The sequence below is a fragment of the Eleutherodactylus coqui genome, chromosome 3 (assembly GCF_035609145.1).
Source record: "Eleutherodactylus coqui strain aEleCoq1 chromosome 3, aEleCoq1.hap1, whole genome shotgun sequence".
NCBI classification, from domain to species: Eukaryota; Metazoa; Chordata; class Amphibia; order Anura; family Eleutherodactylidae; genus Eleutherodactylus; species Eleutherodactylus coqui.
The window spans coordinates 257250565-257274772 of NC_089839.1; the positions used below are offsets into that span (position 1 = coordinate 257250565).

A 24208-nucleotide genomic window follows, 5' to 3' on the forward strand; every position below is an offset into this window, starting at 1 on the left:
TTGAAAAACATTAAAGCGTGGGCAGAAGTCTTAACGGAACCTTTTCCCAATATGGGATTTTAACTGTTTGGAATTAATAAAGAAGAGTCCTTTTAACAGAGTCGGTATTCTTCCATTTGTTGTAATTACACAGGGGTAGACCCCAACAAAAGAGAACCTGGTGTAAGAACTTTATATGGTACCAACTGTAGCGTCTAGACTAGCTGTGGAGTTTCAGAAATAAAGCTAGGAGACGTTAGTCTATTCCTATGAATGTATTTTCATGTAATGATTGTTTGTACAAGTTGCGATCTCTTCTCTTTTCACCTGGCCGAGAAAATTGTACGAGATTTGTGTGTTGCGGAAACAAAAATCTCCCACGGATAAGAACCCCATTCTTTTGAATAGGGTCATACACATGAGCAATTTTTTACATGAATCACATTGCAATGCGATGCCGGAAACAAAATCGCAGCACGTCCTAACTTTAAGCATGCCATTGCATCACATAGCCCACTGTTTTCAATGGGGCTGGTGGCAGCATCGCAGTTCCTGCTAGGGGCACGCAATGCGATGCAAGGTTTCCCCAATAAAAATAGTGGGAGAAATTCTACGGCAGGTTTGAGATAAAAATGCCTCGCATCCATGGGGAAAAAAAAATTAAAATCATTGCATGTTGCGGCGAGCACGATATCGCGCCGTGAATCACCGCTAGATATTATTCTCGCCCGTGTGGGGTTAGCCTTAAAGAGTACTCGCACTTTTTTTTTTAATGTCCAGAATAGGTGATTCTAAGCATTTTTTGCAATATGTTTTATGAGCCTATTCTGTAAATTTTTCTTTAAAAAAAGCAAAAAAAAAAAAAAGGTCTTCTGCTATGCAGCTACCTTAAGACTTGTCTGAGAAATCAGTCATCACGTAGCTGCATAACAGGCTAAACAATAGCGGAAGCTAAATCTTTACAGATCAGATTTAGACCCAAGCATTCTGTTGTACCAAGACGACTCCTAGATATACTTTATTTTCTCTAACGCCGTGCTCCGACTCTGTCCCACCACCCGTATGCCTTACTGCCCTCTACGCTCACATGCCACCATCATTCCCGGGTGCTATGAAGGGAAGCTGTTCTACGCTCCAGATGGCTTCTTCCCTTCACAGCACGCTCAACGCCGGTCCTGATGCACTGAGAGCTCCTGTCAGTGCATCAGATTGTAACATAATAGCGAACACATGATGCACCGAGAGCCCCTGTCAGTGTATCGGGTCCAGCGGCCAGCGAGCGCACGGTGAAGGGAAGAAGCCATCTGGAGCATAGAACAGCTTCCCTTCACAGAGCCGGCATATGAACAGGAAGGGCAGTAAGGCATATGGGGGATGTGACAAAATGGGAGCACAGCATTACAGAAAATAAAGTGTATCTAATGGAGTTTTCTTAATACACTGTTCTACACAACCAAGCATGTGTGTCTGAATCTGGTGCTGCAGCCTTTACTGTTATGCAATAGGTGAAGATGGATTTCTTAGCCCAGTCTTCATGCAGGAGAGGTTTTTTTTTAAATGAAATATGTACAGAATAGGCTGATTAAAACATATTGCAAAAATGCTTAGAATCTTTTTTTTTTTTATGTAAAAAATAGACAAGTTCAGGTACTCTTTGCCTTGTTAAACTACTCTATTGACTTAGCCATATTTCTAACATGCAGTCAAATGTCAGAGTCAACAAAACCCTAGCCGGTTCAGGTATTTGATGCGTTTTAGGTCAAGCACACCTGATGCAACCAATGAAGCCCTTGATTAGTTGCATCAGGTGTGCTTGAGACAACACCTCATTTGCAAATGTGTGCTCTTATGTGGGATTTTATTCAGGGGGTTGAATAATTCTGAGATTGCAATAGTCATAAAAAGTGGTCTTTTATGCGGAATTTTGAGAAATTCTGACTTGTAATATTAGTTGTGTTAACCTATTTATAATGTTTGTGTTTTGCTTGCTTTTTCGCAAACAGCTAAAAGTTGGTAAATTTGGCAAATAAACCTAATTTGCAATGAAGGTTAAATAACTCTGATTGCAACTGTACATGAATATTAGCAGTTGTGTGTATATGTAGTGTGTGGGTGTAAGCAAGTTTACTTTTGATACGTGTATGTAGGGAGTGCGTAGCTCTGTTCAAATGTAGTTAGTATTTGTATACACGTACGGTCTTATTTCCAAAAACAATTCAAAAGTTTTACTCACAAAGCCACGAGTGTACTGATTCAGTTTGTCAACAAACACTGCTTGAGCAAGACCTTCCTTTACATAGGAAGGAGGAGATATGTCCGGGAACCCCTGACCGAGATTGACCACCGAAGGATCTGCAGCCAGTGCAGTGAATTCAACCCTGTACATGGAGATGAACGATAGGTGGTATGAACACGAGAGCTCACATATATACAACAAACAAGGGTATAATTACGAAGTAACATAAACAGCATGAAATGGTAAACCTTAGTAACTTTTGTACCCCATTTAATTGCTTAAGGCTGGTCTGACACAACCGGATTTCAATTGTATATCACCTTTGCGGACGATCCACCGTATTGTACACACATTGAAAAAAAATAGAATATTCACATATCTGCTCAGATGAGTGGGTATCAATTGCGAGTTCCACGAGCGGATTAAAAAAAAAATAAAAAAAATAAATAAATAAAAAAAGCGCACCATGTTCTATTTTTCTGCGGAATCCGCAAGGATGGCTTCCATTAAAGTCAATGGAAGCCGTCCTACCGGCGGCCCATCTGCAATTAACACTGCGGATGGGCCATGGGTGCCCGCATCATCACCTAGCGGTGGCGCTGGAAAAACAAATATGTACTGCGCATGACTGACGGCGAGTGTCTGCAGTCATCTGCAATACAGAAAACCGCCGGTACGCGTGGTTGCCGTCCGGGATCAGAGCCGTATTCGGCTGTGGGCTTCCTCATGCAGAATCCAAATAGCTCGTGTGAGTAGGGCCTAGAGAGTGTCACCCGAATACTCCTTTTCTAAGTGTCAAGTTACGCCTCTGGGTACAGACACTAGAAAAGTAAAAAGATATTTATCATACTGTCCACAAGCGCTGCGGAATATGTTGGCGCTATATAAATAAAGCTTATTATTATTATTACAAGGGTACGGGTGAAACCATTACTCCAGATGTTTCCAGCTAAAGTTCTTCAGATGTTGTACATTTCTTACCAACTTTAGTATGGTTCTCTCATCAAACTTCCTCCTTCCACCACATCCTGGAAGGCTTCTAACTGTTCCCTAAGTAGCAGGCTTATTTATAACATTTCTAGCTGTTTAAGCTGGGATGCTAAAGGTCTCCAGAGATACTATGTACCCTTTAGACTGCTTATGCTTGTTGAGTATAGCATTTCTAGTCCACTCAGATAGATCTCATTTTTACCATTGTGAACAGGCAATAAAACTGCCCTTTAAGTATCAAAGCAAATCCTGCCTTTTCTGCGGCGTGGCACACTGCCCCCCCTGCTGGTGTGATAGTCTGGGGGGGCTATTGCATACGTCAGTCAATCACCCCTGTGGTACGAGAGACAAAGACCGCTCAGCGATATGTTCAGGACATCCTGCAGCCACTTGTGTTCCTCTCATGGTGGCTTCCAAGAGGCATTTACCAGCAGGATAACAGTCACACACAAGGGGGGGGGGGGGTGACAGGAACGTCTCCACAACATTGTCACACTTCTGTGGCCTGCCCAGTTGCCGGATTTATCATTAATGTGGGACCATATGGGACACCAACTTCAACTGTGGACTAATTTGCCACAAGATACCATACGGAACCTGTATGCCTCCATGCCCACCCGTATCACATCTTGTATCCAAGATAGAGGGGGTACAACAGGCTACTAGAGCCTCCATGCCTGCCCATATTACATCTAGTATCCAAGCTAGAGATGGCCAACAAGGTACTAACGCCTCCATACCAGCCTGTATCACATCTTGTATCCAAGCTAGAGGCGGTACAACAGGGTACTAGAGCCTCCATGCCCGCCCTCATCACATCTTTCATCCAAGCTAGAGGGGGTACAACAGGGTACTAGAGCCTCCACATCCATTTGTATCATATCTTGTATCCAAGCTAGAGGCGGTACAACAGGGTAATAGAGCCTCCATGTCCATCTGTATCACATCTTGTATCCAAGCTAAGGGGGTACAACAGGGTACTAGATTCTCCATGCCCACCCGTATCACATCTTTCATCCAAGCTAGAGGCGGCCCAACAGGGTACTACAGCCTCCATACCAGCCTGTATCACATCTTGTATCCAAGCTAGAGGCGGTACAACAGGGTACTAGAGCCTCCATGCCCACCCGTATCACGTCTTGTATCCAAGCTAGAGGGGGTACAACAGGGTACTAGAGCCTCCATGTCCATCTGTATCACATCTTGTATCCAAGCTAAGGGGGTACAACAGGGTACTAGATTCTCCATGCCCACCCGTATCACATCTTTCATCCAAGCTAGTGGCGGTACAACAGGGTACTAGAGCCTCCATGCCCACCCGTATCACATCTTTCATCCAAGCTAAAGGCGGCCCAACAGGATACTGGAGACCCCCTTCAAGGGGTCAGTTTACTGCCATAAATTATCCTTTTTCTCTGATATTGTAATCTTTTACTTATATCAACGTTACAATCACACAGAGAAAGTTTCATTCGACCCACCAACTGCTTCTAGAGGCTTAATTTTTTTTAATTTTTTATTTTACAATGAGTGTATATTACAAGCCCACATGGCATATTTAAAAGGGACATCATTGACGTCCCGTCAGGTGCCGTGCTGCTGGGGCGCTGCCACGTTAAGCACATGGAATCTTACGCTTTATTAAAACCTTACCAAACTCTTATAAATAACAGACACCAATATTGGATAAAGAAGGCCGCGGTGTTTATTAACGGGGTTACAAACATTGGGGAGGAATGTAACCAATAATAACCATAACACTTCCTGTAAACTCCATCTTACAGACATGAGTTTACCACCACCAAACCCTCCCCAAGTTTACCTGCCCACCGCCTAATGCGGGCGACAATCCCCCATTAACTACACCGCGACAAACCTAAGGCAGGGAGGGTGGGATGCTGCTTCCTTTCCAGATGATGATGGCCCACATCCCTGCACCTCCATATCTCACTGCTGCTCCTCTCAGCCTGCTCCTCTGGGCCAATCACCAGCCTCTGCCAGCCCACATGATTCTGCCCGACAACCACTGGCATTTCCCACCATTTTTCTTTAGCCAATCATTTGCTGCTGCCAGGCACTCCATCACTGGGCAGAACTCACTCTGTGCCATCACATCTGACCCAGTAATAACCTTTGTAACATATCTTGGTTAACCAGAAAACCTCGTACATAGAGGGTGACATATCATCCATCCATCATGTACATAAAGCTCCCAGATCCCATGAGGCTTTCCCTCCTAACTGTCCCTCAAGCCTTACATTATGCAAAGCATACGTACTTTGGGCCCCTTGGCCCAAATGTATAATTAAAAAGAAACAAACAAACTCGGACGACCCCTTTAAAGTCCCAGATTGTGGATGTCATTTTTATGTTTGACTTTCCTTCTTCCTCCAGCTGTAAACCCACAAACCATCTGAGTGATGTATGCAAATGAGGGAGTCCTCTGTACTACTTCATCAAGCCCAGAGATGTATCAGCATGCAGCCTATTTTCTAGGCTTACAGCTAATGAGTACAAGCCTAAAAAAGGACATTTAAAAAAAAAAAAAAAAAAAAATGTTTTTTAAACTATTCCCTGATTACCATAGTTCAGGCAGTAATCAGGAGGAGACGTCCTCTGTAAAATGTTCCTATTATACTATAATTATTTTTGTCTTTACCAGCAGATGGCAGCATTGAGTTGTATTTTAGACATATAAGATCCTTTCAGAACGATCGACTATCTGCCGCTTTTAGTTTTACTAGGAAATAAATTTAAAAAGGGACATTTAAGAACGCAGCAGCCAGCAGGTGATCTCATGAAAATAACAAAATAAGCGATGCGCACACAGAAAGTCTTCTACGCAGTCCTGCAGTGGTGCCGCTGCGACTGCCGCATGCGATTGCTGCAGTGGCCACAAGTGGGCAGTCTCAGGGCAGTCACTGCAGAACACTGACTGAGACCTGCTGGAGCACCGGAGGATTTCAGTTGAGTTTTGCTATATGGTAATATTAGCAGACATGGATCTAATTTGACACCCTGAGTGCCTTTATATTTCCACGTGGCGTCTTACCAAACATTTCCATCAATCCCCTCGATACGTTTAGAATTTTTTTGTCTTGAAGGCATAATCTGAAAGAAATATGGAGAAAAATTGTAGTCAAAATAAATACAATTCAAAATCAACAAATATAAGATTTGTGTAAACTAACACAAAATAGACACTGAAGATATGTGGGCATTTATTAGCAGGGTTGATTTGGGGACAGCAAACAAAATTGCGATGTGTTTGGGGCAAGCAATCCCCGTGAACAAAAACGTATAGGAGACGGTTAAGAATTTCTCTATGTATTCCCATAGAGGAGTGCATGCTGAACATTTTGGAACCACTTTTCTCTAAATATTTTTTTCCCCCCACTGTATGTAGTCAGATACCAATTGTACAAGTTTCCCACTTAAAAAGATGAGAGGCTGTAATTGACATCATAGGTAGACCTCAACTATGAGAGACAACATGAGAAAACACATCCAGAAAATCACATTGTCTGATTTTTAACGAATTGGTTTGCAAATTATGGTGGAAAATAAGTATTTGGTCAATAACAAAAGTTCATCTCAATACTTTGTTATACATCCTTTATTGGCAATGACAGAGGTCAAACGTTTTCTAAGTCCTCACAAGGTTGGCACACACTGTTGCTGGTATGTTGGCCCATTCCCACATGCAGATCTCCTCAAAAGCAGTGATGTTTTGGGGCTGTCGCTGGGCAACACAGACTTTCAACTCCCTCCAAAGGTTTTCTATAGGGTTGAGATCTGGAGACTGGCTAGGCCACTCCAGGACCTTGAAATGCTTCTTACGAAGCCACTCCTTCGTTGCCCTGGCGGTGTGCTTGGGATCACTGTCATGCTGAAAGACCCAGCCACATTTCATCTTCAGTGCCCTTGCTGATGGAAGGTGGTTTGTACTCAAAATCTCACAATACATGGCTCCATTCATTCTTTCATGTATACGGATCAGTCATCCTGGTCCCTTTGCAAAGAAACAGCCCCAAAGCATGATGTTGCCACCCCCATGCTTCACAGTAGGTATGGTGTTCTTTGGCTGTAACTCAGCATTCTTTCTCCTCCAAACACGACGAGTTGTGTTTCTGCCAAACAGTTCTACTTTGGCTTCATCTGACCATATGACATTCTCCCAATACTCTTCTGGATCATCCAAATGCTCTCTCGCAAACTTCAGTCGGCCTTAGACATCTACTGGCTTAAGCAGGGGGACACGTCTGGCACTGCAGGATCTGACTCCCTGGCGTAGTGTGTTACTGATGGTAGCCTTTGTTACGTTGGTCCCAGCTCTCTGCAGGTCATTCACTAGGTTCCCCCGTGTGGTTCTGGGATTTTTGCTCACCGTTCTTGTGTTCATTTTGACCCTACGAGGTGAGATCTTGGTGTGTCGGCGCGGGTGAGCGGTGAGTTGCGGAAGTGAGCAGGGGGGGGGGGGGGGGGGGGAAGAGGGAGAGATCTCCCCTCCGTTCCCCCCCCCACCCACAGCTCCCCGCCGGCACCCGAACCTTTTCTTCCGAGCGGGCAGGTACTCGCTAAGGACAATGCTCGCTCGAGTAATTGCCCTTAGCGAGTATGCTCGCTCATCTCTAGTCTTCACCATAGTGGAGTTTGGAGTGTGACTGCTTGAGGTTGTGGACAGGTGTCTTTTATACTGATAAGTTCAAACAGGGGCCATTACTACAGGTAATGAGTGGAGGACAGAGGAGCCTCTTAAAGAAGAAGTTACAGGTCTGTGAGACCCAGAAATCTTGCTTGTTTATAGGTGACCAAATAATTATTTTCCACTATAATTTGCAAATAAATTCGTTTAAAAAAAAAATAAAAATATCAGACAATGTGATTTTCTGGATGTGTTTTCTCATGTTGTCTCTCATAGTTGAGGTCTACCTATGATGTCAATTACAGGCCTCTCTCATCTATTTAAGTGGGAGAACTTGTACAATTGGTTTCTGGCTAAATACTTTTTCCCCCCACTGTATGCAGACAAGCTTTTAATAAGGGAACTGATCAATTACAATAGGCTTTATTTTTTTGGGGGGGGGGGTGTTGGGGGTTGACACAATTATTTTAAATCTATGGTACTCAGGGCCAGCACACTAACATTATACCAAATGGGTGGGCAATGGAGCCAGCAGTAGGCACAAATGTCAGCAGGGTCTGTTTGATTCTCTCTCTATGCTCAAACATGGGTCAGAAGGCAGAAAGGGGAAACGGCGGTGTGAACGAGCCCGTACAGCTAGTGAACACTTAAAGCATTAGCACGCTACATGGACCTGCGTGACTGTGGAGGTAATCGGATGTATCGCTGCTGCACTCTATACGCGGTTGTACTGTAGAATTAATAAATTTCATTTTTGTTGAACACAATTACAATATTTCACTTGTATCCAATAAAAAAAAGTTATATTGTACTTCTGCAATACAACCAAATACTGGTGCGCGTTCATCGTTATCCCTCGTTATTTTCAGTAAACGTTTCTTGATGATTTCATATTATCAGCATCAGCCAAAGCTTCAATAAGGACCCGCTCACACGTTCGGGATTTGACAAGGATCTTGGCACAGATTCCACATTGCAATACAAAAGTCCCATTCACATGCAAAGATGCACGAAAAAAAAACAAAAAAACAAGCACAACAAAAGTCCACTGCAGAAATAAGCAGCATGATTTCACACACAAAAAAAAATAATAATCAAGGGTTAGGCAATTAACCCTTTCCAATCCAATTTGTATGCTGGTTTTAATAGGAGGGGTGGGAGGGCTTAGTCTTTTTCTGCCATTATAAAACAGCGCTATCTGCTGGCTGAAGCCTGTACTGCATGAGGTGACACGTTGGATAGGCTCCAAACAGCTGGCAATATACAGTAAGAGAACCCCAACGGATGTCTTCCAACATCGTAACTGTACAGCCTTAAATCATAATGTCTTTAGATGTCAGACAGTGGATTGGAAAGGGTTAAATAAAGGGTAAATTCTCATGTGGTTCTGCGGCACTTCGAACTGTACTTCCGCATCAGAGATCTGAGTATCAACTTCAGATTTCTGTCAGCAGATCATTTCTTAAATGCTTGTCAGATTTATAATCCTACCCAAAGAGATGAAAAACGTTTGCTAGGCTGCATATGGAGACATGAATGAAGAGGAAAAAAAACAAAAAAAACATCAATGTACAGACTCAGGGCTTATTCACAGGAGAGTATAGAGTTTTCACGGCCGGACGACATACGCTACCATCTGATAGATGGGCTCTGTGTATATGCCGTCCCTCCCGCTCGCCGGCTCACCTCTTCTCTCTGGCTGTCTGCAATGGGAGGGGGTGAAGCTAAGTCCCCCCACCACCCCCATCCGCAGCCAGCAATGGTAGGGGGCGGGATGGGGCGGAGCTTAGCTCCATCCTTGCCCATTGTAAATAGTCGGAGGGGAAGAAGAGGGGAGGAGAGTAGGGGGTGGGAGTTTAGCAGTCACTCTGCTAAATTCCCTCCCACCTCCCTTCTCCGGACACTGTCATTGGCTCCCATAGGCATCTATGGCAGGGGCCATAGTTCGCGGGAGTACGCCTATGCATTGGAATCCAATGCATCAGATGGTAGCATATATCAGCTGGCCGTGAAAACAGCGGCCGATATACGCTCATTTGAATAAGCCCTCAATATGCAGTTCCTGGTCCTTTTTTTTATTATGGATACCATAATATGCGTTACAAGCAGATTGCACTCGCACCATGCCAGTTCAGTCCATTTTTTTGTAACCCAGCCATGGACATGAAGCCGACTTTTTTTTTTCCTCTGGCAAAAACACACACAAAAATAGGACATACTGCAATTTTATTTTTAAACTCAAGACTGTTCGTCCGATTAAAAAAGAAAAACACATGTGAATAACCCCCATACAGATCAATGTGTTCTCTTCTAACGCAATTTCAGACTGATTTTTTTTTTTTCAATCTGAATACCGCATGCAAAAAATAAAATAAATCGCCTCAGTGAGTATACCCCAAGAGGGACATCAAATGGGTTTGGAAGACATTAAAAATGAGAAGTGCTCAAATTGTTGATAATTTACAAGAAAAGGTTACAACGATAATGTAGTCATGGAAACCCGTAGACAAGATTAGGGCCGCTGTAGATAAAGTCCGAATCACAGTGGAATCCAAAGGATCAGAAGCGACTTCAGGGAGGAACTAGTGGATGTATGGAATAGAAGAAGTGGTGATCAGGCGCAACGCAAATGGAGGGCCAGGAAAGTGAATCCCACAACAGATAGAAAGAAGCACCTTATCTCATAAAGAGGTTCACGCCATGAAAACCTTTGGGACCAATAAAGTGACTCCACTGCTTTTCATGCACATCAGCTACACATTCCATACAGTTATCCCATCTATGAGGAATGACGTTAGATCCCCCTTGAGAATGCTCATCCTGACATGACAATCTCTTGGACCCTTTGGCTTTTGCTAGCATACAAATACCTTTTTTTATTTATTTGTATACATTTTTAAAAACGTGCTTTGGTATTTAGCTAGGAAATAATTCCAGCAGACAGAACCCTGGTCCAGCAACTCATTGTGTCATAAATGAGCTATTCTCACACCAGATAAGGGTTTTCTTGAATATAACAGGTCACAGGTTAAAGTCCCATTTACACATAACGATTATCACTCACAATTCCTGCAAACGATGGCTTTTGAGTGATAATCGTTGCATGTAAACGCTTCATTCTTTCACTCTTCATCTGGACGATGATTTTTTGGTGAGCATAAAATCCATCCTTCAGCTGGAGAGAGATAACGCAGACCGCATGCCGTGTTCGCCACGGGAGCAGCTGATTACATTGTATTCGGCAGCCTGTGCGAAGACAATGCAGCTGAGTGCAAAGTCCAGACCACATGCTGGGATTTGCAAACAGCTGCTGAAGGCTCATTTACACATAGATGAAGGTAGCAGTTTATCCAAACTATTAAAACTACCAATCTTTCAATCGTTTGAAAGATTGTCTCTGCATGTAAATAGACCTTTACAAATTCATGTGGAAAAGGGATTACTATCAGCTCACCTCCCACTGTATTGTAGCAAATAGGCTGGAAGGAGATCCACCAAAAGCACAGAGAAGTAAATGGATGCCGGGATGGTTCCCAGGAAATAGACTAGAACAATAGGAAACTTCTCCAGACATTTATTTGATAACCTTTAAAATTATGGGGTGCACAACCCAATTAAAATGAACACCAACGCGTTTCAAGCATAAGCTCTTACTCATAGTATACTCCAAATGAACATTAGCAGAAATTTTATAAACATTCTAGTGGCAATAAAGAAAACATGTAGTAGATGGAAAATCCACTCCGGTTGACCTATAAACAATCAACAGAAATCCACGAGATCATACCCTTTCTACTCCAATATCAAAAAATGAACTCATGTTGGCTAAATGAAGAAGTGAAAAATAAAATGAAGCGTCCGATTAATTTCATGCAGTGGAAGCTGTTGCTCCCGATACAGTTTTGTCTTTAAATTTACAGGTAGTATACCTGATATATTGGACATGCCATATAGACAAACCTATAAGATAAACCATGCGACATGTTGCAAATTATGTATTACGACATGGACTAAATTTTTTTTTTGTCACGGCAAATAAGAAGGCAGTAGACTCCGTAATAAACTTGCATCTACCACGACGGCTGTAACCTTTTTTTTTATAACATTTAGGGCTTATTCAGACGACCGTATATTGGCCGGGTATTCACGCCGGCCGATATACGGCGTCCCTCTCTGCAGTGGGAGGAGGCTGGAAGAGCCGGAAGCAGTGCACTGAGCTCCCGCCCCCTCTCCGATTCTTCGCCCCTCGGCACTATTTGCAATGGGAGGGGAGCGGCGGGGCGGAGCTAAGCCTCTCAACTTAGCTCTGCCCCGCCCGCCAACTCCCATTGCAAATAGTGCCGAGGGGCAGAGAGGAGGCAGAGAGTGGGCACTCGGTGCACTGCTCCCGGCTCTTCCAGCCTCCTCCCCATGCAGAGTGGGACACTGTATATTGGCCGGGTATTCACGCCAGCCAATATACGGTGTCCCACTCTGCATGGGGAGAATACCCGGCCGATATACGGCTGTCTGAATAAGCTCTTAAAGAGGTAAAGTAGAGCATGCCCTCCTTGCTCAAACTCACCAATTGGCCGGATGACAACATTTGGCATGTAGTATAGAGTTGTCAGCTGAGGATCCAAATAGGCCAAGTAATTACGAGCCATATTTGCATTTGATCTCCATATAAGGAGGAGGTAGTCTAGTTAACAATTATACCACTCAATGATTGGTGGTCACATCTAGACAAAACTCCTGCCATGACACGTAAAGGTTGGCCAATGAGGGGAAAGACTAGTCCTTATTCGGACAACCAAATATCTATAAATAAATAAAACATTGTCAAACATAAAAGACATTGTTTTTGAGAAGAACAACAGAGCAGCAAGAATAAAATGCTGTAATACAACAGAATAATTATTGGACTTAGCTGATAGGCTACAGCAACTAATGCCTTATTTTGAGGAATGGACATATAAAAGACAAACATCACATTGTGATACTGAAAAATCCATACACCATGAAAAGCCATCCATAACTTTTAGTGATCCTTTAGTATATTTAATGTCACCCGGTATTTTGTGGACCAGGGGCTGAAGGAGATCATCCACTCAGTCACTTGGTTCTTGCAATGAATCAATCCAATATTATTGGTCTAAAAGGCAAGGGGTGAGAGTTATACTTTTGTGGGTTTTGGGAGAGGCATGGAAAATTAACATATTTGGATATTGAATTAAAGAAAAAAAAAGTTAATTTTGGTTTACATTAATAATCCCTAAAGACAAACCTTCATTTAATAAATTCTCAAAAGATGTACATACTGTAGGTGTAGGTTCTCAGGGCAGCTTCCTGCACACAATGTGTGACTTTCCCTCTGATGTAGGCACCCTGCACACGGGGGAAAATTCCGCAGCGGCATTTCCCGCAGAATTTCCACCTGTGCCCGCCTGCATAGGATCGCATTGCAAAACGCATTGCTATGCACACAGCCGCGAGTTGTCCATGTGAAAACAGGCGGCCACAAGTAGTCCACATCTGCAGGCGGCCATAGAGAGATATCCAGGAGGACCACGGAACTCCCTTTATCTGAGGGTCAGACGATTATGTTGGTATTGGCACGTAGCTGCTGCAAAACAAGTCTCTCAAAAGAAGTTATATTAGACTTAGCAGCCATAGAGATGACCGAGCACGCTCGTTTAAGGCTGATGCTCGAGCGGGCATTGGTCTTTTCGAGTAACTGATTACTTGTCTGAGCACCATGCCCCCCCGCATGGTGCTCAGACGAGTAATCAGTTACTCGAAAAGACCGATAAGCATGCTCGCTCATCTCTATTAGCAGCATTAGAAGAATGATGAAATTGACAAGGTGGGGCTCAACAACTTTGCAACAGGACATACCACGTTTCCCCGAAAATAAGACATCCCCTGAAAATAAGACCTAGGTGTTTTCCTTAAGTGCTAAATATAAGGCCTTCTACAAAAGGTAAGACCTAGCTCTGTCCCTGCTGTGTGAGTCTGCTGTGATGAGCTCCCCCTGGTGGCCGGAAACTGCACTGCTGTACAAGTGGTCCAGGAACTGCTGTGGGTGATCGTTACAGTCTCCAGACGGTGTGTGGGGGCCAGGTACTTTATAGCCCTTATTTTTTGTGGCCCTGTGTGTGAGTCAGGCAACCAATGTATCACTTTGATTCTTTAGGGGGTGATTGTTAAAGTCTCCAGACAGTGTGTACATGGAAATAATGGTAGTAACAAGAAAGTCTTGATAGGATTCACAGTTTGTCTGGTTATGCTGGTTTGTAAGAACTACTGTACAGTATATAATAAATGTTCATTTTTTTAACAAAGAATGTGAATTATTCTTCATGGAAAAATAAGCCATCCCCTGAAAATAAAACCTAGCAAAAAATATAAGACACTGTCTTATTTTCAGGGAAACTGGGTAGCTAAAATAAATAAAACTGTTGCTCAGATCCAACTTTAGTTTATGATGATCTATTCATGTTGCAGTGGAATTTTTTTTTTTAAATTGATGGAATTAATCATGCCTTTTGAATAAAAATAAATTAGTCTTTGGATAAAATTGCTTATTAATTTGTATTCATTATTGTACAACATTTCTACACATCTGAATACAAAACTACAAGATAATATTACTAAATTAGAAGATACATATGTGCAGACTAAACACTCTAAATGTAACCAGGATCTTAAGGACTGCACTACAGGTACAGTATACATATAATAATAATTATCTTTATTTATATAGCGCCAACATATTCCGCAGCACTTACAAAAACAGGGGGATACAGATGTACAAAAGTACAGAGACAGTAGAGGTGAGGGCCTATAGCGCTGGTCTCAAAATAATACAACTCCAGTTTAATCTTAAAAATAAAAAATAAATCATAAAAAAAAAAAAAAAAAAAATAGGCAGTTAAACCACCACACGGGGTAAAATCCCTAAAAAGTGTCTGGTCCTTAAGGGGTTAATATATTGGAGCAAAATAATTTCCTCTAAATATGGAGTGCAGATCAAAGGACTGTCCTTTCCTGAATGGTTCTTCAAGAATCGGTATATGATGATTTTCAGTTCATTCATTCTACTACCGTGTTTCCCTGAAAATAAGACAGTGTCTTACATTAATTTTTGTTCAAAAAGGTTTAACTTTTTTACATGTATAGCTGCCTGGACACTATTTAAATTGACTTTTTAAATTAACTGTTAGCAGGTCTTAATTTTGGAGTAGGGGTTATATTTCAAGCATCCTCAAAAAGCCTGAAAAATCATTTTGCATCCTCAAAAATTCTGGAAAATCATGCTATGTCTTATTTTCAGGGGATGTCTTATTTTCAGGGAAACAGGGTATCTAATCCCTTTTAGCCAGTTCAAGCTCATAGACCTGAGAAGGATTCTTTTAAACAAGTGGATCAAGACCTAGTCAATCGTTCTAATAATGCCAAGTCTAATATAACTTCTTGTGAGAGACTTGCTTTGCAGCAGCTAAGTTCCAATGCCAACATAATCATCCGACCCTCAGATAGAGGAAATTCTGTGGTCATCCTGGATAGCTCTTAATATCAGAGGCAAACAGTTTCCTCACGTTTGATTCACGAATATTGGGTTGTCCCGAAGGGGGCCAAATTTTCCCCCTCATTGGCCAATCTTTTACATGTCTGGTTGTGAGGAGCATCGTCTGTGCGACCACCAATCTGTTGCAATCATCTTATTGTGTGGTAGGGTTGTTCTATAGACAACCTCCTGCTTCTATGGAGATTAAATGCAAATATGGCTCACAATCTTTTGGCCCATTTGAAGTCAGACGATAATTTACATTTTTACTAGCCCGTTTGAGTTTTTTCTATCAGTTTTTTTGATGTTCAACTATTTGAGGACATTACATCAGGTAAGGTTTCTTTCACTTTATTGAGAATATCCTTTGCTCACAACTCTATTACATGCCAACAGTTGTCTTCCGGCCCACATCATTAAAAATTTACCAATCAGCGAGTTTGTCAGAACAAGTAGGGAAAGTTCCACTTTACCCCTTACCAACAGGAATGCAGTAAGCCCAACCAGGTTATTCTCAGGTACGTCTCACACGTGTTGAATGTATTGCTGAATCTAAACCTAGATCTGCTTATTTATAAGAATAGTGACAATTCTAAAATCTTGTTTTTCACTGCTTTCCCCTCTCAGTATATAGCAGCATAGTACATATATAGTACATAGCAGCCATTCTAAAGGTCATCCCCCATTGTTGTATGGGGAAGAAACTCTCACTAATAGTCTCACATATGGTATCTGTTGGGTAGCTTAAAAAAATACACATCTTTGTCCTTGGCTGATTTTGTGCCGCCATAGTCTTTTTAGGGCTCTCCAGTTACATACTTCCCGGCTCCAAAACAGGGGCTGCTATAAATGTGGTTACGGCCGTTGCGGTACATGCACGTTTATTAAGGGGTCTACTACCTTCATGTCTGACGTGACTTAACAGAAAAAAAATTCTTATATCTTTATACATAAATTGCAACATGCATCACGTAGTTGATTATTTAGGTTGCTCTACATGCTATGGCCAATAGATCGGGTGTACTACCAGGGTGGCCAAACATGCATCGGGAGCAGCAGCTTCCACGACGCGCCATCATCCAGGCACTTCATTCTATTATTCCCATCCCCACTACAATGTATAAAATGTGTGATGTAACTTATTTGCAGTAGGCTACGATTAAGAGTCTAAGCTCAAAACTCATTGGCCGTTTTTAATTGGGTTGTGCTCCCCGTATTTTAACAATGATCATACAAAAGGTCTATGGTTTATACTGCTGAGCAGGAAACATTTCCTATTGCTCTACTTTACAAATTGTCACCCGCTGTTATCTTAGGAGCGTTATAGCATAACAATGTATCTATAGAACTGAAGGTTATTGAAAAACCACTATGATTTAGCATGACCTAGAGCAATCTGACAGAGCCAATCATTGGGAAGTCATCATTCTGATTAAGATGATGGAACGTTATGAGATTTTCTGGACTGCTGGGCATGCTGATGCAGGAAATCAGCTAGCAGAAAACAGAACATGAAGGATTATGAAACTCCGGCATGCGGGGGGGGGGGGGGGGGGGGGGGGTAAATCTTCCAATCTCATATAGCAAAGTTGGAAGGGGTTTTCCAACATTTAAAAAAAAGTATCCCAAGGCGGGGAATACAGTGAAAAGAGAGAAAGAAAAAATCTCAGCACTCAAGAATAGGGTACCAATTAGCTGTGAGGTTAAATGTAGTAATAGACTTACTTCACGGAGGCGTCCGTGGGTAGACGCCTCCGATCCCAGAAAGCATATAACAAAATCAGTTTGCTGGGAAGGGGTCTGGATCTTCAATATTCCTGATTGTCAGCTACTTGATGCTTGGGACTGACAACTGCTGCACCTCATACGCAGTCACAGTAACGCCACTCCAGACACAAGAGAACAAACTGCCCGTCCTGAGTAGTCTCCGTCGAAATGGCCGCTGCTTTCATTTCGACGGAGACTATTCAGGACGGGCAGTTTGTTCTCTTGTGTCTCACAGCTAATTGGTACCCTATTCTTGAGCGCTGAGATTTTTTCTTTCTCTCTTTTCACTGCATACTTTTCCCCCATCAATTAATTGTTTGGGGGTCATCTCAAGTCGCTCTGCAGCCTTCATCTACCTGCATGAACTGGGACCTCAGGATTTATCTGCTTAACCACAACTCATCAACTATGGTCATCTGAATAGTGAGCGCTCCCTTCCTACAACACTGTTAAGGCGGGGAATAGTATAAACCACATTACCTCTGATCTAGTACCGCCAACCCAGTCACAGTAATATGCTGGAGGTCTTACAGGGAACCCATCTTTCGCCTAACTAGAGCACCATAAACTAAGTTATAGTGCTGTTAGGGGAAGTGACAGGGAGCCAGGTGATGTAGGTTGGGGCAGGTTGTTTTTATTAACTAAAGCTAGAAGTGGATTCCAAAGAAGTATGGAAATATAAAAGGAAGGACGTCTACTTCTCTCTCCTACTAGATCCACTTTTGCCTTTGGCTCAAGAAAAAAAAAAAAACACATGGGGGGGGGGGGAGGGGTTAAAAAAAAGGCAGAATATGCTTTGTGAGACCACCCTTCTTGAATGCGACGGAGCTGAAATACCACACACAGCTAATGAAGACGACTGGTGTTGTTTCTATGTGGTCCACATTTCTTAAAGGGATTCTGTCCCCAGGTTCAAGCTGCCCAAACTGTAGGCATGAATCCGGTACAGGTATTCTCACTACCCCTGTGTACATTATTTTTAAGAATAAATACACTTTGGCATTTGACTGGGAGCTGAGCTTTGAGTCACGGAGTTTGGCCGCACTGGCTTCCCCTTGCAGTATGAAGGCTGACAGCTCTTTCCCTTTTATGAGTAGAGAGAGAGCTGTTACTCTGCATAATGTGGGCAGGGGAAGACCAATGCAGCCCACCTTGGTACTCAGCTCAGAGTCAAACTGCAACATGTGTTTACTCTTAAAGGAGTTTTCCAGATTCTGACCCCTGGCGGGCGCTGTCTGAAACACCCCTTTAAACTCCCCCCCCCCCCCCCACAACAAATCACATCAAGATTTTAAAAAACCCTCCCAAAAATGTTATTTTTTTATTGTAGATTTTTTATGTCTTATGCAAATATATTTGACGCAGAACTCAGTTGCCTCAAGTGCATTTTTAACCCTTTAGGTGACATAATTAATTATAGCCTTAAGAGCCAGTAAATAGTTTTCCCCTTTTGGGTTCCAGTGGTAACCATGTATATTTACAAGAATACTTTTTATGTGGCATCACACTCCAGGAGCAAAACGTTTTTAATTTTGAGTCGACATAGCTGAATCAGACCTGTTTTTTTGTGGGACAAGTTGTAGCTTTTTTTTGGTACTATTTTGAGGTATATACGTTTTTTAAAATTATTTTTTATTCCTGCTAGATGATCGGAAAATAGAATTAGAATTTTTTTTAAATAGAATTTTCCCTGCTTGATGTAATATTTCATAGTATGGGTTGTTATGGACGCAACAATACCAATTATATGTAGGTTTTTTGTTTTTTTGTGGTCTTTTCATTTTTTTTCCATATTTAACACCTTGTGTAGGGGTAAAAAAGGTTTACATATTTTTCTGTAAAAAATGTTTAGATGCCATGGTAAGCAAAGACTGCAGCATCTGCGGGATTAAACGATGTAGAGGAGCGATTAGATGAGCAAGTCCCCATCATTTCACTCCTTTCCTGGGAAAAAACCCATATGTGACAATCAGAGAACAAATATGCTCTCTGATTGATGGGGGGTGATGACAAACAAAAGTTCCCATATCCTTTTTCCTTGGACAGGGAGGTATACAGAAGTATCACAGATCTTTTCTGTTACAGCTGATCTCTCCTCCTCCTCTCTTCTTCACACCCACTAAGGGCTTCTTTAAGGGCTATAAAGCCAAGAATTTTGCCTGTGGTTCGGGCAGCATGAACCTGGGAGTGGGACACCTTCTGCCCTCCGTGGGGGTTTTATTCTGAAACATTGTGCATTTCAGAAAATACACTCTGAAATTTGACACAGCTGAGCTCCGAGCCATTGGGGCAGGCCAAACCGACCTTACCCCACCTGCTGCGGCCCGGCCCCACTGGGGCAACAAGCATCCTTGTTCCAGATTCATTCTGCCCGTGGTTCGAACAGCATGAACCCGATGACAGAATCCCTTTAAGGTACCCTTACGCAGAACAAGCACCTGACAATCCTCCAAAATCAGTTGGACACTGCAGTCTCATGCATACAGATTTAGCCCATAGTTTACAATGGCGTAAATTCACACGGATTACAATTCTTGGTGCTGCTGATTAGAAAAATCACATAATGTTTCCATGACATTTAGGGTAATTTTAACATCCAATGTTCTCCTTATGTGTTGTAGCCATCTCTTCATTTCCTGATTCTCCTCCAGCATTTTCCGAAATCAACAGCGACTGACAACGTTCCAGTTCATTACAACAGATTATTGAGTTGTACTTAAAACGCGTCAACACAAATTTGGCCACGTTGCGTGCATGTTTGTGTATATTTAGATTAGAACAAACATCACATACTTGCTCGAGTCAACAAATAGTAAATTCCACTTACTTCCCCACGGCTGTCCCGTCAGTGTCGGAGCGGAGCAAATATCATTAGGTCAGAATAATGGAAAAAATACATACTGGAAAACAACAACAAAAATATCTCTGAGCAAGAAATGTGAAGTTTAGGCTCATTGAGGATACATTACTAGTTCCAAAAATAACCCCCCTGTATAATGCGGCACCATCAGAGCCAAAAGCAATTCTGCAAAGAGTCCATTGGAATGTTAAAGGCAATACATACTCCTGTAGTGGAAAACCTGAGGGGCTGAGAGGAACGAACTGTCTTCAGCAACTGAGAGCGATTCCCAAGATGGCAGACGGCACGAAAAGCAATTAACATGCCTATAGAACAGGTTAATGAGAGAGGCAGAGAATTAGGGAAACAGTCGAGCAATTAGGATTGTGTGATTTCTAACAATTATATTCATGCAAATAGTCTATACGAATTATAACGCTCCCTTCATTCATTTGTTACACGTGCCTATACCATATACAGAGTGGTGGGAACCAAGATCGTAGGACCACACAAATGTTATTTCAAGAAAGTGAGAGGTTAATAAGGTCTATCTTAATGGTATTTACTAGGTGCACAACTTTTTCTGATCCAAGGACCACATTGCCATACTGAGCCACTTCCAAGAGCCGCAAGAGTATTCTCACTGGAGACATTTATGGTATATCCCAAGTATATGCCATAAGTTCCACTTCCACTACACAGTCCACCCTTGGTACTTGTCCTAATATACAGGGGATCCAGACGTGGCTACACAGTGCACCCTTAGTACTTGTCCTAATATATAGGGGCCCAGACATGGCTACACAGTGCACCCTTAGTACTTGTCCTAATATATAGAAGATCCAGACACGGCTACACAGTGCACCCTTAGTACTTGTCCTAATATATAGGGGACCCAGACACGGCTACACAGTGCACCCTTAGTACTTGTCCTAATATATAGGGGACCCAGACACGGCTACACAGTGCACCCTTAGTACTTGTCCTAATATATAGGGGACCCAGACATGGCTACACAGTGCAACCTTAGTACTGGTCCTAATATACAGGGGGCCCAGACATGGCTACACAGTGCACCCTTCGTACTTGTCCTAATATACAGGGGGCCCAGACATGGCTACACAGTACACCCTTAGTACTTGTCCTAATATATAGGGGCCCAGACATGGCTACACAGTGCACCCTTAGTACTTGCTCTAATATATAGGGGACCCAAACACAGCTAAACAGTGCACCCTTAGTACTTGTCCTAATATATAGGGGCCTAGACATGGCTACACAGTGCACCCTTAGTACTTGTCCTAATATACAGGGGGCTCAGACATGGCTACACAGTGCACCCTTACTACTTGTCCTAATACATAAGGGACCAAGACATGGCTACACAGTGCACCTTTAGTACTTGTCCTAATATATAGGGGACCCAGGCATGGCTACACAGTGCACCCTTAGTACTTGCCCTAATATATAGGGGACCCAGACATGTCTACAAAGTGCACCCTTAGTGCTTGCCCTAATATATAAGGTACCCAGACACGGCTACACAGTGCACCCTTAGTACTTGTCCTTATAGGGGACCCAGGCATGGCTACACAGTGCACCCTTAGTACTTGCCCTAATATATAGGGGACCCAGACATGTCTACAAAGTGCACCCTTAGTACTTGTCCTAATATATAAGGTACCCAGACACAGCTACACAGTGCACCCTTAGTACTTGTCCTAATATATAGGGAGCCCAGACATGGCTACACAGTGCACTCTTAGTACTTGCCATAATATATAGGGGACCCAAAACCGGCTACACAGCGCACCCTTAGTACTTGCCCTAATATATAGGGGACCCAGACACGGCTACACAGTGCACCCTTAGTACTTGTCCTAATATATAGGGGACCCAGACATGGCTACACAGTACACCCTTAGTACTTGCCCTAATATATAGGGGACGCAGACATGGCTACACAATGCACCCTTAGTACTTGCCCTAATATATAGGGGATCCAAACACGGCTACACAGTGCACCCTTAGTACTTGTCCATTTCTTTAGTCCTGGTATGTGCTACTCTTCTTCACCCTGACATGGAAACTACATGTGAGAAGCTGCACATAGATATTTCTGTGTCCAAATAATTGGGGCTGCACGGAATGGTATTGTGGGCCGCATGCTGTGCACCCAGATGTATAGGGTATACTGTATGTGCATTTCAAATTAAGGAAAAATTATTAGAATGTAATGCTGACATGTAAAGGCTAGGGACAGCTTTGGTGGCAATTTTTTTTTATTACATACATGTATTTAGGGCTATCATTTTTGCAATGGTGTTTAATTTAAAAAATTGGCAGCATTTGTGTTCTGCAGCTTCTGCATATTACTGTATGTAGATACTGCAGTTTAATGAGGTTGTCCGGTTACCAGACAACATCTCTTCAATAGGGATGACTATAGTGAACTTATAAACTGAGCATTACTACCTCTCCGCCGGGATCATCACAGGAGTGATGACCGCTCAGTGAATGGAGGTGGAGCGGGCTAGAGATCTCTTCCAAACACCTGCCTCCATTCACAGTAAATAGGCAGTCATTCATAGATAAACGACTGCCTGTTCACACGTGCCAATTGTCGTTTGATTTTCATGCCTGCACAAACTGGATGATGAACGATAAGCAAAAATATCGCTCGTTGTTCAAATCGCTGGCAGCGAGAATCTAAATGATAGTTGTAGCGTGTAAATGGGCCCTTACAGTCCTTTTACACAAGCAAAATCTGTCCAGCAGTGCATCGTCAGACACACTTAAAAAATAAATAAATAAAAAATAAATAAATATAGACAGACAGACAGAGATAGATATCCATATATATCCCCCTACTGCCACCAATATATTTATATGTCGGAAAGTTAAATGTCTCAAAGTTAAAATAAGAAAAATTAAAAAAATATTGCCCCCCCCCCCCCCACCACCAAAGGTGTCCATAGCCTTTAAGAACAATGATTACGGTACATATGTGTACACAGATTGATAATATACTGTATAATGGAGAATTAGGATAACGAAACAAGTCATGATTACTTGTTACTTCTATGGGGGTTCAGTAGTTGGTGCCCATAGTAAACTCAAAAATGGGCGGGTTCTAGATGCAATTTCAGAAGGGAGGCAGCCATGCATGTGTTGTCACCTGTAATTAAATTAATGGAAGCTATAGAAACCCGTGTTGCACAGCTACTTTAAAAAAAGTGCGAGAAATCTTTCATATAAAACCACCACAATAAAAGATGGGAAAAATCTAAATTTGTTAATCATAAAACATAGTTAAATTGAAAAAGAATAGATTAAAATAAATAGCAGAGCTGTGAAGGAGTATTTACATCATAGACGGTTATGGAATATCCACAGGAGAGGCTATAAACGTCTGACAGGTCCCAGAGGAGGAACTGGCGCCTATCTCAAAAACAAAGGTCCTCAACCACGCCTCGCCGGGTGAGACCGTTTTCATACCGTAACTAGGCACAGAGTTGGTGACGATTACAACAGACCTTGTAGTGTTACGCTGTTTTCATACTGCACTCTTAGGACTCCTTCAAACGGCGTACGCGCAAATGCGTATGTTTCAGTACAAAATATTTGCGCTATTAAACAGGCTGATTTGAACACGCCCCGATTTGCATGGCTATTTAGCCTAATGAGGTCCAGAGGTGTTCTTTTTTCACAGAATTGCACAGTGTGCATTTGAGCGTGCATTTATGCATCTCCCACAGACTTGCATGGGACCTTTGGTGCGCGAATGCGCAGAAAGATAGAGCAGGTTCTATTTTTGTGCGTACGAGAAATGGGAATGAACCCATTGAAATCAATGGCTTCTATTCCTTGCGAATGCGCACACCATTTTTTGTGTGCCCCAATAGCCCACATGAAAGAGCCCTTAGGCTGGATTCACAAGAGTGAGTAGAAGGCTATAACATTTAAACTGTTGGAAGCATTTGTGAGCTTTTCACGTGTGTGAAAATTGCAAGTACATGGATATGATGCGTTGTTTAACCCTTGCACTCCCATGTAAATCCCATGCAATTTAAGACTATTTTTCTACATGCTTTAACGGGTACCAAAATCTAAAGCTATTCCCTATCCATAGGATAATGGATAACATTAGGCTCTGTGGAGGGCCAAACACTGGAACTCATAAGTCCCCAGATCGGAGTCCCA

The 24208-nt window shown here is 42.5% G+C and overlaps 1 protein-coding gene across 7 annotated transcripts in view; it reads right to left on the reverse strand.

Moving 5' to 3' along the window:
- Positions 1 to 24208, reverse strand: part of KYAT3 (kynurenine aminotransferase 3) — a 67801-nt gene that overhangs the window by 29760 nt on the left and 13833 nt on the right. For 4 of the 7 annotated variants that reach the window (XM_066597327.1, XM_066597328.1, XM_066597330.1 and 1 more), the window contains 2 exons: positions 6258 to 6316; positions 2213 to 2357 (listed from right to left, as the gene is read on the reverse strand). In XM_066597327.1, coding sequence (XP_066453424.1) covers positions 2213 to 2357; positions 6258 to 6313 — 201 coding nt within the window. In that variant the 5' untranslated portion in view covers positions 6314 to 6316. Of the gene's footprint in view, positions 1 to 2212; positions 2358 to 6257; positions 6317 to 19993; positions 20067 to 20230; positions 20332 to 24208 lie in introns of those variants that run through there. The other 3 variants (XM_066597325.1, XM_066597326.1, XM_066597329.1) reach the window with 2 other exon arrangements.